This window comes from Diospyros lotus, chromosome 3 (assembly GCF_014633365.1).
Source record: "Diospyros lotus cultivar Yz01 chromosome 3, ASM1463336v1, whole genome shotgun sequence".
Classification (NCBI taxonomy): Eukaryota; Viridiplantae; Streptophyta; class Magnoliopsida; order Ericales; family Ebenaceae; genus Diospyros; species Diospyros lotus.
In genome coordinates, this window is record NC_068340.1 from 26,769,555 (window position 1) to 26,786,372 (window position 16,818).

Consider the following 16,818-nt stretch of genomic DNA (forward strand, 5'->3'; position numbering starts at 1 on the left):
CATGCATCAACCCTATAGCTCACATCAAATATGAAAAATATAATGTTGTAAATTTTTTATTTAACAACCCTATAGTTAATATCAAATCTGAAAAATATAATGTTGTTAATTTTTTTTATTTAACACCCCTATAGCTAACAACCTTCAAATTTGAAAAAAAATTAACATCAAATCTAATTTAACATCACTCGTGAAATCTAGAAAAAAAAATTAACAACTAAACATAAAATTTGATACAGTTAAACCGAATGTTAAATAACAAAATAAAATAAAAGAATACATGCAAGAAAAATACACGCTAAGAACTGAACATAAACTTTGAACATAAAGGAATGGATTTGGTTAAGGTTGTTATGCTCTTACACATGAATGGAAAAATACACCCTGAGAAAAATATCACAAATTAAATACTCACCAAAAAATATTAAAAATTAAATATAAAAAAATACCATCGATGGAGGGCAGATCTAACAGAGAGAGGCTGAGCTCAAACAGAGAAAGGCGATGGCCGACTTGGAAGAGACGGTGAGGCTAAGCTCCAACAGAGAGAAGCAGTGAGAGTGTGGCAGTAAAAAGGTTTTCGAGATGTGAGGTGAGAGGTCACTAATAGGGTTTTTAATCTGGGAAAGTGAAAGAGTGAGAAGTAAGAGTGAAAGAGAGTGTCTCAATCAAGGGTGAAGTGGTTTTCGAGAGGTCAATAATGGGGTTTCCGATCTGGGAGGGTGAAAGAAAAAGTAAGAGGTGAAAGTGAAAGAGATAGTGTCTCGATCAAGGGTGAACTAGTTTCTCGTTGACAGTAATGGGATTTATGATTTGGGAGTTCGAAGATGGGAGAGTGATAGAGTGAGAGGTGAGAGTGAAAGAGAAAAGGAGAGGTAAGAGTGAATCAGATTAAGGGTAAAGTTGTCTTTTACACTAAGGGTTAATATGGTAATTTTATTGGAGTTGTCTACTAAGTTGTCCAAGCGTTTATTCGTGTAGAAAGAAAATAAGAAGAAAAAATTAAAAAAAATGAATAATTTGAGGGTTTTCATAGTCATTATCCCCAATAAATTAGTCAAAAAAATAAATGATCGAACGCGTAATCAACATGTAAAGAAGTGCACGTGTATTCCACACACCATAAGAACACAAATATGTAAAAGAAAAAGGAAAAAGTAAATTAAAAGAGAGAAAAATCAACAAATATAAGAGATTACAAAAAAAAAAAGAAGAGAAGTATTTATAAAAATATCAAGTGCTTAGAAAAGCATTCAAGGCTACATTTATATAATTGACATAAACAAACGAGTGATGATATCTTTCAGGTCATCTTGATCGCAAACAAGTTAAAAGTTGACATTCACATAAAGATTTTTTTAATTTTTCTTTAAATGTAGTTGAAATAGAGGATGTGAGCATTTTATTTATATAATAATTGACATAAAAATATATAATTGTATAATATTATATTGAACATATGTTATAAAATATACAAAATAGTCATACACGTGCTATTTATTGTCTTTGAAAAATTCATGTGAATGTACAATTTACAGTATTTTATTGTTATTAAATTATTAAAATTGATTATTTACATTATGTATCTTATGTAAAAATATCTGTAAAACACTTAACTCACCCCAAATATATACATATATATATATATATATTTGTTTGTAGATGTAATGAATAATTCACAAAATAAGATTCTCAAAGACAAACGACTCATGAAAATATTAATGAATTTGTTCATTAAATTTTCAGATTTACTGGCATTTTTATATTCAATGTTTTAAGTTTGTATTCTTATTTTGTTGTATTTTTAAACAAATTAATTAGAATGTCATTTGAATTCAACTTGGATATATATATATATATATTATATATATATTGTTCATTTAAAGTTTAATACTTTATTTTAGGTTTAATATAAAGTACCACTTTATGTTAAACTATGTTTGCTTGTCTTTAACTTTGTTTTATTGAGATTGAAATGTTAAGGGGGTAAAAAAGAAATTTTAAAAATATTTGAGGTCAAAGTGTAGTTATTGAAAAATATTGTTTGTATGTGAACTTTAGGTTTTGTATTAAATTATTATCTATACTTTAATTTGTCTTAAAATAGTTAATTAAACTTTAATTTTGTTATAAGTTTAAGTCTACTATTAAAAATTTCACTAAAAAATTATGATGAGCAAATACATTTAAAAAAAAAATTAAAAATAAAAATTGTGATTATTGCGTTCATCACTTCACTAGTAACCGCTAGTTAGTTTAACCTTAACGATAGAAAAGGCCGTTGTGGGTGTATACAATCAATTATAATTGAACTAAATTGATTGAAAATTATGAACTGAATCGAACCAAATTGAATCATATGTAATAACCAAATCGAACCGATTGACTATAACCATAACAAATCGAACTAACCGACACCTAAACTGTGATAACCGAATTGAAATACAAAATAATCAAGAGACTGAACATTAGTTCAATTTTGTTGTTGCCGCCGGCCGATAATTCCAATGATTGGAACCGATCATCAAATTCCTCCAACCACAGTGACCCACATACCCAAAAATCAAAAGTATCTAATGGTTGGATTTTAGTAAATTTAGGTTTCAATGTAAAATAGAAATAGCTGGAAAACTTACCGAACGGGCCATTGGCGTCATCTTCGTTTCCGGCATTCGTCTTCGTCATCGACGATGGTGAGAGATGGAGATTGGAGAAGGCTATCGCTTATCGAGATTCGAGTGTCGCGTGAGGGTAGTAGGTGCACAGTTCAGGTGCCATGACGGCGTGGGGTGTTGCGCCTGCGTTAGGGTGTTGTCAGTTCGTTTCGGTTGGGGAAGGGGTTTATGGCTATATAGTTCGGTTCGATTTTTTGATTATTTATATTAAAATAATTGAACCAAACTGAATAATCAATTTTTAGAAGAAAACATAATTGAACCGAACCGTTTTCTATGAAAAATTGAACTGAACCGTTCGAACTTATCAATTGGATTCAATTAGTTCGATTTATCCGAACTTCTGCTCAGCCCTAATCATGGGTTCTTTCCTATTCACAAATTGCATGCATTCTATAATTTTAAAATGAATTCTGGAATTTTAATTTTATGTCCACATCGCATGCATTGTTGTTCCTTAATTAAATTAGGACACATTTTGTATGCGTAATCTGTATCATCCACAAACGTACATATTCATTCGTATTTACAATTTTTTAGTCGGAATACAATTAAGAGGGGTGACTTTTAAGTAGATCACACAATCAATGGTGGCCGGAAGGTGGCGATTGGCGAAGCAGCGAGCAATTTAATTCTCAACAAATTCGGCAAGTCTTACTGAAACTTGCTTTCGCAATACATACAGCAAACCTATAACGCGCTATGCATTAAATGAATGAACATAGACCGGTCAACTGCATTATATACTAGTAATAAGTTCGTAACGATCGAACAGTTTCGAGGAACTTACGGCGGCTTCCGACTCAATTGGAGTCCGTGCCAATTCGAAAACGACGGGCTGGGAATAAATTACACCGAAGAACACAAAATTTTAAAGTTCTTTTCAATTATGATGTAGCGTTGAGATGATATGGCCATTGTCACGTCAATAATTTTAGTAAGAAATTATCTAAAAATTACTTTAGTGACCATATTATAAATATTTTAAAATTTTATTATTACTTTATAAAAAATTAAAATTTAGTATCAAATTAAAAAAGACGTCAAAATTTTGTGACCCTTGGTATGATTTACCCTCACAGGGCCCAATAGTTATGCATTAGGTTTTTTATTTTTTTTAATCAAATTTGATTTTTGTTATATAAGGGACTAAAGGTCAAATATTTTAATTATTAAGAAATTAAATATCATATTTATATATTAAAACTAATTTAATGTACCTCGTTAATATAATTTTTTTATGTGACGTAACATCTTATGTGATGTAAATAATAACTTCATTTATTTTTAGTCACGGTAAAAATTTAAAATCATAATTTTTAATAATTAAAATATCAAATCTAGATGTTACATTTCAAAAATCAAACACCATATTTTTTAAATGGAAAGGCTTGTCTAACTACATATTATTTTAGGAGTAATATTAATTATTATTTTTAGGATAATGGCTAAGTATTAATAAATTATTTTACTTTTAGGTAAAATATATTATTATTTTTTTAAAGTTTAAATAATTTTATTTGCTAATAATAAATATATCGTGTTTTAAATCAAGATGCAATAAATACGCTTTATAAAACAAAATACATTGACAATGGTTAGTATTACCCTGTTTTTAGATATAGTTTTGCTTAGATATTTGATAAGATATGTTTAATATACTTTATTTTTAACATTTAAATACTTTTATTAGTTGCTAATAAATATTATTTTGAAATATTTTACTAATTATTAAGAGTGTTTAGATATTGAAAATAAAGTTTATTAAATGCATCTTGAGGACACTCGTTACCAATTTTTTTTACATAAAATATGTTTCAAAATTGTTGTGTCATAAGTAAAGGCATATTAAAAACTCAAAAGCCTAAACTAACTTTTTGGGTTAAAAAACATAAATTTTTCATATGTGAGAGGTCCCACACAAACAAATAAACTAGATAATTTCGATATTCAAAAATTTATTCGAAAAGATAAATAATTACATACATAATTTTAATTCTAAAATGATTTCAAAATATTCTAGGCACATTAGGAAAAATCATGGTAAACGCTATTTGTAAAAATATTAGTTCTAACAAAATTAAAAAAAATTAAAATAAATATTATCTATAATAATCATAATCCCATATTAATTAAGATCACTTCATATCCATATATAAATAAGCAAACACTCATCTCTTATATTGGTTTCAATACAATCTTCATCACTTTTAGTGTTTGACTTAAATATCGGAGTGTTTGTGGGGGAACTTGCCTTTCCCATGCTCTCTAATTATTTTCTTATTTTTACATATTCAGGCAGTTTGATAGCGAATTTATTTTATAGATCCAGTCAAATAAAATTATTATTATAATTGAGTAATAACAGAAATAATTTTATCAAGTGATGAAACATTTCAAAATGTCATATATTTATGATTAACCATTAATAATATTTTTTATCTTAAAAATAAAGTATAATATATATATATTTTAAAATAGAAATATTACTTAAATACTGGGAAGTGACATTTACTATAATATTCTTATTTTTTTTATTTATTGGGCGGGGGGGGGGGGTGTTGATTGATCGCAAAAAAAAAAAAAAAAAAGAAAATCATTATTTATGTTAATTGGCTCACCCACCAAACCAACCATTAATTAACGATGCATTTATATCTGCAGAAAAGCATTAGGATGTGGGTCAGCGTCAGCCACCACCCCACCCCAGCCTGCTTTAATTTCAAACCACGACCATTTCTTCTTCCACTTCTTCTAATTATATATTACTTACTCTCTTTGATTAATTATTTAATTTCACCACACATGCATGCATGAGTGGATGATATATAGTTTTTGTTTATAACAGTCAAAGGAAATTAAGGGCCATCCTTTTCCTTTCCCACACGCTTTCTTTTCTTTTCTTTTCGTGCTTTGGACTTTTTGAGTAGCTTAATTATTCTGGTTGAACTTAATTACATATTTATTATTTATATAAAAGAAATTAACTGTAAAATTGCTGTAAATTAAAAAAAAAAAATTAAAATAAGCTGCTCACCAAGCTCATCATTAGGAGTCAAGACGTTGTTTCCCCATCTCAAATTTTTCTCGGGAACCAAACACGATATGTAAGATGAAAGGAGACAAGAGAAGAGAAGAGAAGAGGAGGAGGAGGAGGAGGAGAAGGGGCAGAAGGACAACTAATTAAGCTAACAAGGGCTAGAGACTAATTAATTAAGTAGAAGCCTCCTGACTATCCCTAATTAATATCTAGTTCTAGCAGCAGCAGCAGCAGCAGGCATAAAATATATGATGATGACGACGACGACGACGACGACGATTAATTTGGTTGTTCTCTTCATCATTTGATCTTGTTGGTGAGGTGTTGATCATGGAGAATATCAAGCAAGAAAGTGCCCCTGCACTTGGGGCACTTGGGATCCTCAGACGACAGCATCACGTACATCAGGCACTGCGGGCACCCCATCAGCATCATCGTCTTCGCCTCCGCGGGGCTCGCCTCCGCCGTCGACAAGCACGAGCTCGTCGGCGACATTTCCATACTCCTCGTTGTCGACGTCGACGTCGACGTCGACCTCTTCGGTGACTCCATCGCCACCACCCTCGGCGGCGAGAGGTTCAGCTTCAAATCCAGCTTTGGACCACGCCCGGCCCTCTGATTCATCATTATAATATATTATAATATATATATATATATATATTTAATAATTCTCCACCAGCCTGCAGGAAAAACATAATTAACTATATATAATTAATTATCCGTGAATCAATGCCAGCATGAACTTAAAATAGACAAAAAAACGAATTAATTTGATTACTTGGGCTGATCGATTCCTGTCCGATCAACTCTGTGCAGCTCCAAGAATCAAACTTGGGAAGGAATTACGAACTGATCAAACTTGAAGATGAAGATGGAGATATATATATATATATATGCGTGTGTGTATGTATAGCAGAGAGATGATGAGAAAATATGTATATATCTCTGATGAGCGTAAATAGTGTGAGGCGAGGTTTGGAGATGAAGCGTATATATATATATATATATATATATAGCGGAGCGGGATGACAATGAACAAGAGAGGGTAGGTTTATTCATAATTAATTTTAGTTCGTTATTAATTGTTAGGACCGGTTGAGGAAGATGATGGTTTTATAGGTAAGCTACATTTGCAGAGACACGTGGCAGTTGAGGTTACACCTTGGCAGTTCAACTTACACACGTACCCCAAGTGTTTCGATTTGATCATTGATAACAACATTTACTCTTTTTTTTTTAAAAAAAATAAAAAATAAAAATAAATAAACCCTGACCTAATAATGTCATCCATCTCAGTTGCGAAATGTCGTTATCGTATTCATTTTTGTGTTAAATTTTTGTAATAATATTATATATTAGGCAGATGATTATTGACATTAAGTAAAAAGGGATCGAGGAGAGCTGCAAATTAAGGTGTTTTAGCAAGTAAGAAATTATGACGTAATTATTACATCACCAAAAATCATCCCATCAGAACAAAGATATATATATATATATTATTGTAATTCTAAAAAAGAAAAGAATCCCAATAATCGACTAAAATGTATATAACCCAGAATTTTTATGTAAATTAATTATTTCTCTTTTGGGTGAAGCTGGCCATGGAGAATACAAGTAACATCAAACATGTTTACTTAGGTTGTAACGATGTAACAATGGGATTTCAACTGGCCCTTAATTAGAAGAAAGGGAAAAAAAAAAAAAAAAGAAGCATTAATGGTTGGCCATGAATCCACCCAACTACTTCAGTTGATGGTAGTTGATATATAGTGGATAGTGTGAGAGAGATCGATTTTAGACAGTGAATGATATCTGAGACTGAGAATGGAACAACTGCAGTAAATAAGGGTTTTTAACCATGAAAGCTAAAAGTGGGAAGAGGAAGGTACAGGAGGGCAGTTCTTCCTTTGCTTTGCCAATTCATAATAATTAATTAAAGCCAGAAGTAGATGAGTGTCGTTTATAATGCATGGCTTTGCCTTGCTTGCCAGGCAGAGACAGAAAGCCAGCTCTTCCTTCCTTTGCCCAAGGCAGGAGGACCCTGCAACTTCATTTCAACTGCTTGCTGATTAATGTATCCCCAAACTTCAATTCACATTAATTGTTTCTTTCTTTCTTTGTTTCTTATTTTTACATTGCTAGCTGATGACATGGTGACCTATCTATTACACCATCAAGGACAGCATCAATTAATATTTTTATTTATGGATCATCCACAACTATTTGAAATTAAGGGCATGTTTGAGAGAGGGCATTAGTAATGAATGTTGTATCAGGTGGGCTACTGGGGTTTTATTAAAAAAGAGAAGATGATATTGCGAGGAGCGTTTGTCAATATAATAGTGGGGGGGGGGGTGTTAAGGCAAGACGCTGCAACAATAAATTTGGCCACCTAGTTTCCCCAGTTGAGGTCATTGCACTGGGTACGTACGTGGTCCAAGTACCGTATGTATATCCTTTTATGTACATATACATATATGTGTGTGTGTGTGTGTGTGTGTGCAACGTCTCTCCAACTACTGTTAGTGCTTAATTTTATGAGTATTTTCAGCAGGAAGATGGTTGCATCTGAAAAAGACTATATACACTTCAATTGCATGGACCTAATCCCACTGACTCATCATCTGCTACTGCTGTTTCGTCGTCTTTCCAAAATCAAAATATGGCTGAAATCTTTAATTAGTTCTATATAATATATATATAGAAGAAGAAGAAGATAAGATATGGTTGATCTATATATATATATATATCCGATTAATTTCTACATAGCTAGGAAAGCCCTAAAATGAACCAAATTCAGCTACTGACCCCGTAGATTCACGTACGTTTGATGAGATGGGGTTTGGAAGTCCTAATCATGAAAACTTGAATGACCTCCAAATCAACTGATATATGATGATGATCATTTAGCTATGTATGGTGCATGATAATTCCCAATAAATAATATATATATTTATACGATCCATTCTAGCTGGCCAAAGCAGCCAAAACCAATGTGATGATCTGACAATTCAATGTATTGCAAGGACTTTAGACCACCCAAAATTTGACTCTTTAACTCTTGAAGTGACAACAAGAGCAGCTTCTTAACCCTGCGCATAGCAGAGTGCCATATAAAAAGCAACAAGCCATGTCGCTTTGTACTAGGTAGTCGGCATCATCTTTGTTTAATTTTTTTCTAAAGAAATATTATATATATATATATAAAGAGTCCTTGTATTATAGTTATATAATATATATTATATTGTGTACCACATTCTTTATATTATACAAAATATCAATACCTATAAATATCACAAAACTTGGTGATATTTTAATCACAAGAATTTGACAGTAAGGTGCACTGTTTGCCAAGATTAGATATTAACTTTGTGATATCTTCAAAGCTTCATTTCTTTAACTTTAACTAAAATAAAAATATATATAAGTTCCATTTTTTTATCTTTTTTGAAGATCCAAAATTTCATTTTATTTCTTTGACTGACTCTTGGACAGGGCTGGGATCAAAGGATGGCTCCTTCAATGCCAATGCAAAAGGTGTTTACTGGTCTGATAACTTTTGTGATGGAACTCTTTATGTTATTTTATTATCTTCCGAGATTATTTTTTTGTCTTTTGTATTTTTAATTTTAATAAAAGAGATAAATCATAAATGAAAGATTTATCTCACTGTGTAGAATAAAAAATCGAACTTACGACCGATCTACTGATACGAATCTCAACTTATCATGATCTAATTACTTGACTTGTGTCTTGAGAATAATTTTATTTTATTTTATTATCTTTTTGCATGTTAGTAATTATTGATGACAATACATTCATATAAAGTAGTGTTGAGTATATTGCATTTGCATGTTATATTTATACTAAAATGTTACCATTAATTGCCGGGGAAGGATTAAAAAAGTGGGTGCACAAACTACCAATTAATTAATGGTGTTGGAAGTTGAAAAATGTCCTTCACGGACCAACCCAACCCAACCCCACCCCACCCATCTAGTGATGGATTCCATACCCGCCTACCTATTATTTTTAGCCCATCTAGTAATAGCTTACCAATTAACCTAACACTTGAAAGCAAGAGTCGCTCTGTAGGACCCAACGAGCTTACAGAGCGACTCACAAAAAAGGGCAAAAAAGATAATTTTGCCCCCGCCCGCTTTGCAAATTTGCAAAGCGGGCCACTGCACCCCCCTCTCTGTGCATTCACTTGCCATGGCTGCCGTGCCTCACGGCTGTCGCCTCTCAGCCATGGCCACCTCGCCCTCGCCGACAGTCGATGCAGCGACTGTCGGCAAGGGCGAGGCGACGGTCGTAAGGCGCAACGACGAGGCGAGGCGGCAAAGACACACAGAGCGAGGGGGATCCATGGGAGAGGGAGGAAGAAAGCAGGCGTGGGGGCAAAATCGACTTTTTGCCCCCTTTCGATAAGACTGTCGGGCTTTCTAACATTTCTCCGAAAACAAATCTGTTGCGTTGTCATGGACATATTTAACTCCATAAAAATAAAATAAAATAAGTAAAAACTTAACAAATCATACACAGGTTGAACAAATATTATTTTCGACGGTTGCTCGTGAATTATGTCCTTTTTATTTTTTATTTTTAAATTGAAAAATACGTCATCATATTAATGTAATACTATATATAAATTAAATTATGTTCTCTTATCATATTGAAACAGTGAGTAAAGACAAAATAATAACAAAAATAAAATTGGTCTTGAAGTACTATACTTCAAGATACAACAAAGGCCTCAACTCAAAACTCTCGAAAAACAAGTGCCTGGACGACGGACATCTTGGTCTTGGACGCTTGGAAATTTAAATTTCAAAGAAAACCTGTTGTTATTTAATCAATCCCCAAAAGGAAAATTGGTAATTCTTCAACTCCTGTAATTAATTACCATATATCATTACAAACACAGCTCCACAGAGGCTTCCGTTTCACAATCCAAACAACTGCTTCTTTAAACCCACAACAATGCGAAAGTGCTGTCATATAATTGGAATTAAAATGACATTGATACCAATCACTTTGAGATAATATATTCTCCTAGATCATCTAAAGTTTCTTTCTAGCAAGTCAAATTCTCAAGACTTCAATTTTCCAGAAAGATCACCTTGCAATTGTACCAAGGTTCTGAATCAGACAGACCAAACGAAGCATTGATCAGCAGACGCTGCTGTATGCACCGACATCGACATCGACATCGACATCAAAGGGGAATGCTGGACCTTGTGACACTTTTGAGAAGTTTCGGTTAATTGGAAATGATGCTAAAGTTAACACACAAAAGCTGCAAAGAAAAGCCCTGGCAAAGAAATTGGTGTCGTAGTATACCATACCGAATGATAAAAGGGAATTTCAAAGTCCCTTCTAATCTTCCAGAATTTGCTGTCGCTCAAGCTCGATAACATTTTCACTCAAAGAATTCATAGATCCATTCATAGTCTCATTAGTACTCCGACATTGTAGCAATTGTTCCTTAAGACTCCGGACAAGCTCATTGAGTCTCTGAATGTTCTTTTCTTGCGATAAGATTATCTGCAACAAGAATTGAGCATTCACTAGAAAGCAATTTTATCTCAGATAATGCAGAAGACAAAAATGCCACATACCACTTTCGGGTAAAACAGTTCGAGAGCCATTTTCTCACACCAAAGTGGCATACGATATGCACAAAACATAAAAGCTACCAACTCCCATTAATGTTTCACTGTTTCTTCGGTACATTATTTTCAGTATGAAAAGTGAAAAGTTAAAAGTTAAAACTGCAACCTTAAGTTCTAAACCATTTACTCCCGTGTAGGGTAAAACTTAATTGCGGCATTCATCAAGCATAGAGTCACGTAAATATCTGACACATCCCTTATGTTGTCCCCCTAACATGCATTCTAGGGTTTCCAGTACATAATCATGCACATCATACTGTTACAAGCATGAAGCTCACTGATGTAGTTTTGTCCCTATAGATGATGCTCTTTGAAGCACTAAATACAATTGAATGCAGATGATAATACACTTTCATCTAGCTATGCACAACAATTAAAAACCAGGCCAAAAAAGAAAAAGAGCAACAACTAGATTTGCATTTGACATAATTGATTCCTTCTATTACAAACAGCTTTTCTATTTCATTTTGAAGTCAATAACATCATCATATGACATGTTCTTCAACAGTTAGACTGATATATTGATTGATGTTACATGTGAGACGAACAGGAATAAACCACTGTCCAGTCACTTGTAAAGGCCTGCAGCCCCACTTATTCAGTTTTTGGTGTACAGCATTGATATCAATAGTGTCACAAGTGTTTTACTCTTGGAGTTGGGGTTGCCTGAGGCACAGGCCCAAGCATGCTTGGATGCTACTACTTTTCCTGTTATTAGTGCTTCTCGCATAAGGGACTGGATACCTTCTAAAGACAGTTTATTCACTTATTATTCCCATTTCCTTATTGGTGTGGTGGAGAGAAGACAACCTTGATCTCTGTTCTTTGGCGCAGCTTCTGAGAAGCTTTCCATTCTCAAAATACATAGCTTTTTCCTTCTTCTATTCAAGGTTTGCCCCACTTTCGGCATTTGTTCAACATCATTCAAAAAAATGTCTGGAGGAACACAGGAAGGCTCAACCACAACATTTTACTTTTACTCATGGTTAACAGGAATATTAACATTTCTACAATATTCGCATACTTTTCTCAGCCATGCAAGTTATTATCCTATGGCATTTTAAGGCAGAGGACATTATAGGTTTGAATTTGTGCACGAAGTTTCATCCTTTATCACATTATGGTGGAGCATTTTTGCCCATCAACCCCTGACCTTAATAAATTAAGAGACACACCAAAATAGTAATAGAGAGGAAATATAGAGAAATCCACATCTAAAGACAACAATGTATGACATAAATAATATATTGAGCTTCTACCTTTTTACTTTGGTATATTTATGGATTTTAATTGAAACAGTGATAAATAATGTAAAGAAGGAAAAATACCCAAGTAGAGAAAGATAGCACCTACCAAGGATGCAAATGTGACAGAAGGAAAGATTATCAGAAAATGAATAAAGACTAAACTTTAGAAACCACATATAAAGCAAAAAATAAAATACAATTCGTCTCAAACTTAATTCCTAAATGTGAAAGATAGATAGCAACATAATGGAAAGAAAAGTTGAAAAAGCTGAAAAAGCTGAAAAGTTAATAAATTCCTAGATTAATATGATATGATTAAAGGAAAAGAAAAGACAAAATAAACAAAAGGAAATTTGGAGGTATCCCAAGGTAGACAAAACAACTACTCTCTATCTATCTATCTATCTATCTATCTGTGGTTGGGTTCGGGAGGAAATTTCTAATGGTTTTAGGGCTTTAGCAGAGTAAGTGAATAATTTATATTCACCAGACATGTTATCCCCATTTTATTCTCAATATGTTATCCTCCGGCACCATAACTCCCCCTGTGTACAAGGATGGGATAGTCACAGCTCATTGACTTGCTTCAAAATTTTCTGTTTTTTCCTGATAAGTTAAAGATTCAGATTTTCCATTATTTCTTCAATAGCAATGATTTCTAGGGAAGTTGAAGCATAAGGACAAACCTGAAGAAGAAGAAGAATTAAGATCCTCTTTGATAGGACCAGAAGTCTAAGTAGTGCTTTTCATAGCACCATGAAAAACTTAGCCATCTCCATGGACAAAGTCTTCTACTTCATTTTTGCTTTTAGAACCATATCTAACATGGAATAAGTTGAGATTAACCAAAAACAAATCATCAAGAATGGACCTACTAGGGTGTCTTTTCACCTGCTAGGGGTTGGGATATAAAGCTCTCCTTAATACATGGTCTAGACATCTCTAAAGAAAGCTAAGTTAATGACAAAAGTAACTATATAAACCCATTTTACTCACTGGCTACATAGAGAACACAGGAAAAGGGTGATTGCAGATATGACTAAAGGTTCTTAACAGGCCTAGGTAAGTAATAATAACAGCAGCACCACATAAAGCCTCAATCCCACTAGATGAAATCGGCTGCATAAATTCTATGTCACCTTTTGTTGTTTGATCTGACAAGCCTTGACAGGCCTAGGTAAGCATTTTTCTCAAAATAGTCCATTGTGTTAGAACTTTTATTTGTACATGTTTTCAATGAAAACACTTAATAGGATTACCTCTTTAGATCTTCGACTACTTCTACTTGTTTGAAGATCTGCTTGCAAAGTTTTCATGAAGCAGGCCCTATCGTTTTCTAGACCAGCCATACCCAGTTTATGCTCACAAACAATTTTCTAAATAATAGAACTACAAGATGCATTTGCACTAGATAATAGATTTGAGGCAAATTTGAGTGGTTTATATTTCAAATAAACATAGCATGGAAATCTCCTTTATGTTGGTCTTGTGAAAGGATTATACCATAGCAAACTCTCATACATGAGTGAGAATTGGATAACTAAAAGAAACTTCATTTATCAATATGGCAACTGCTGGGCTTCCTCCATATGTGGGCTGATAGGGAGATTCCCACTTTATTTTATTAAGCCCGTAATTGTTTCTTCTAGCCTATTGGGGCACCTGTATTAGATGAAGAAACAAAGGGGGTTTGGTACAATTTTAAAATTTTAATTTTACATACCAATTAGGAAAATGTTCCAAGCGTTGTGCGACTTATATTCTATTGGTTTATGCATCTTTAGGGAACACATATATTTTGGTTTTGTCTTGAAAGGTCTTCACTTGGCTTGGCTTGAGGGAAGATGTCATTTGCAAAATTGAGCTTTTGGATTGCATCCTTGTGATGAGCTTTTCTCAATTGGGTTTGACTTGCGTGTCCTTGGTTTTAATAAGTTCTCTACAAGACTACAACTACTTCTTGGCTATAATCAAACAGTTGATTTTTATCTAATTGAGTTGAAATTAAGAGATTCTTCCAATCATCACTGACAAATTCCATATGGTGGTTTCATATATCAGAGGTCTCTATACAGGATTTATGTGATACATCAGTTTCTAGCCATTCTAAGTAGATTGTTCTAAACTCTCTTGGATATTATTTGTTTCCGTTGTGGGGCTATAAGATATCTGATCATTGTAATGCCATATGGGGCTAAACTTCTTGTACCCATTGATCATCGACGGTGAAATTTTGTTGGAGATTGTCCCATGATTTGTCCCTTTACATTGAACGGTTTGCCATGTTAAATCTTGTGTTCCTACGTGAGTGTTTGATGTTCCATTCTATTCGATCTGACTATTATCATTATCTAGTACTCCTATTATATTATCACAATAGGGGAGAATTTTACTGGTCGATTATTTGATTTCTTGGATATTCTCTCAACAGAAACATAGAGTAAGGACTGCAGATTAAAATAGTAGATTCTCAAGAGTTCCCGCCTATCCTCTCTCTTCATGGTACTATTAGGAGAAAAGAAGATACACTTCTTTCGAAATTGGGCTTGCATAATTAAGCATGTTTCCCAGGGAACAAGCAAAACTATGCTGAACTCATTCAGTAGAATAACAGTGTATTCATGGTTACATCAATGAGAAAAAATAACAGATGATGGGAAATTTGGTCACCTTCTCTTTAACTTCTTCCCTCTTGGAAATTTGTTGTTGCTTTGGAGATACACTTGGAGTAGCATCAATATCACTCACAAGTTGTTGCTTCCACTCAAATTGTGAGGTGATTATCAATACGAGCAACAAGAAAACAAGCAACATCGGTCTTGACATCTTTACAATCTCCTCTCCAAATACCTGCTTCCTCAAAAGCTATACAAAGTAAACAAAAGACATCACAATTAGAGTGCCAAACCTAACAGCACATACAAATAGAAGACTACATCCAAGTAAAACCATAAGTAGTAGAAAAAAAAAACAAACAATTTGAACACATAAGCCTAAATTCCTCAATCTGATTGCTCAAAAAATGAACCAAACGCTAAAGAAACTGAAACTTTGAAATCTCCCGAAACTGAGCTCAACTCAACTATATGGCCCTAGACCAGGATGGCGAGGCCCCAAGTTCGATATCCAATTTGTGTTCTTTTAGCCGACTTTTGTGGACAACCACACAGCCGGAAATCACAGCTCAGGGTTCACAATTCGTTACTCCCATTGATTATGATTATAGTTCCAATAATTACAAACAAAAACGAAATTGAGCAAAACCAAACGTCGGAAACCCTAAATAAGAGGCAACCAAAATACCAATGAACAAAGGAATTCAAGCGCAAAACCTAAATTACTCTGCTTGCCTGCTCCTAAATGAATAAAAGATGAACAAACTGAAAATTTAAGCCTATGTCAACCAGATAGCCATTCTTTGTTCTCTTATTTCCCGAGGCTGTTTTTTCTTTCCTTCTCCTTCCAGGCAACCAAACGGAGAAACGGAGGCGGATGGTAAAGAAAACTTACAGATCGAAACTTGATTCAGACATTATCCAAATCAATCACTGGTCAAGGAGTCCACTTCGTTCGTTAGCTTCGGGTGTGCGACGTCAATTAAAGTTGGAACAGAAGCCACAGAAGAACTCCTTGTGTGTGCTTTCTGGGCTTCGAGAGTGGTTGATGATGGTGAAGCTGAGATTATGACTAATTACTTTTTGGGCTTAACGAGCAGAAAGAGGAATGAAAGCCATGAATTGAATTGCTTCTCTCATGTTGGCATGCAATCGAGAGGAGAGGACGAGTGATGCATTCAGTTTGACCCTCTAATTTATGGGTAGGATCGAGGAATTTAGAATGATGTTCTTTTAAGACAATTTTTAACTTTGTATACAACTTTTGGATCGTTACGCTTTCACCCCTAATCTAGGGGAGATTTTCAGTTCGTGGCGTCTAAAAATCTATATAACAATTAGGCCAAGTTAGAAAATGTTTACAAGCTGCTGATATTGATTAGACAAAACAAATTAAGACTGCGTTCTCTTTATCGTTTTCACCTTTTTATGAGATTTCAGTTTTTTAAAATACTGAAAATACGTTTATTTTATTATTTTTAAAAATATATTTTTAAAAATAAAATAAAATTTTATAAAAAAAATGTTGAAAATAGTCAAAATAAGTGAAAAATTCAAAATATTGAA

General features: G+C 33.5%; 1 protein-coding gene and 1 long non-coding RNA gene across 2 annotated transcripts; both read right to left on the minus strand.

Annotated features, from left to right (window-relative positions):
- Positions 1-5,694: 5,694 nt before the first annotated feature.
- On the minus strand, positions 5,695-6,777 carry LOC127797614 (uncharacterized). The gene is made up of 2 exons (XR_008022255.1): positions 6,494-6,777; positions 5,695-6,395 (listed from the first exon to the last, which is right to left on the minus strand). It is a non-coding gene; the product is annotated as an uncharacterized LOC127797614 (long non-coding RNA).
- Positions 6,778-10,596: 3,819 nt separating this feature from the next.
- On the minus strand, positions 10,597-16,464 carry LOC127798252 (uncharacterized). Its single transcript, XM_052331695.1, has 3 exons — positions 16,148-16,464; positions 15,308-15,502; positions 10,597-11,262 (listed from the first exon to the last, which is right to left on the minus strand). Exons 2-3 carry the CDS (start codon positions 15,461-15,463, stop codon positions 11,095-11,097), a joined length of 324 nt encoding a protein of 107 aa, XP_052187655.1. The 5' UTR covers positions 15,464-15,502; positions 16,148-16,464; the 3' UTR covers positions 10,597-11,094.
- Between the last annotated feature and the right edge of the window lie 354 nt (positions 16,465-16,818).

Excerpts from the sequence above, each read along its gene's own strand:
- LOC127798252 (XM_052331695.1), bottom strand. The coding sequence starts at position 15,463 with ATGTCAAGACCGATGTTGCTTGTTTTCTTGTTGCTCGTATTGATAATC. Across the intron at positions 11,263-15,307 it reads GGGAAGAAGTTAAAGAGAAG|ATAATCTTATCGCAAGAAAA; the intron begins GTGACCAAATTT and ends TTCTTGTTGCAG.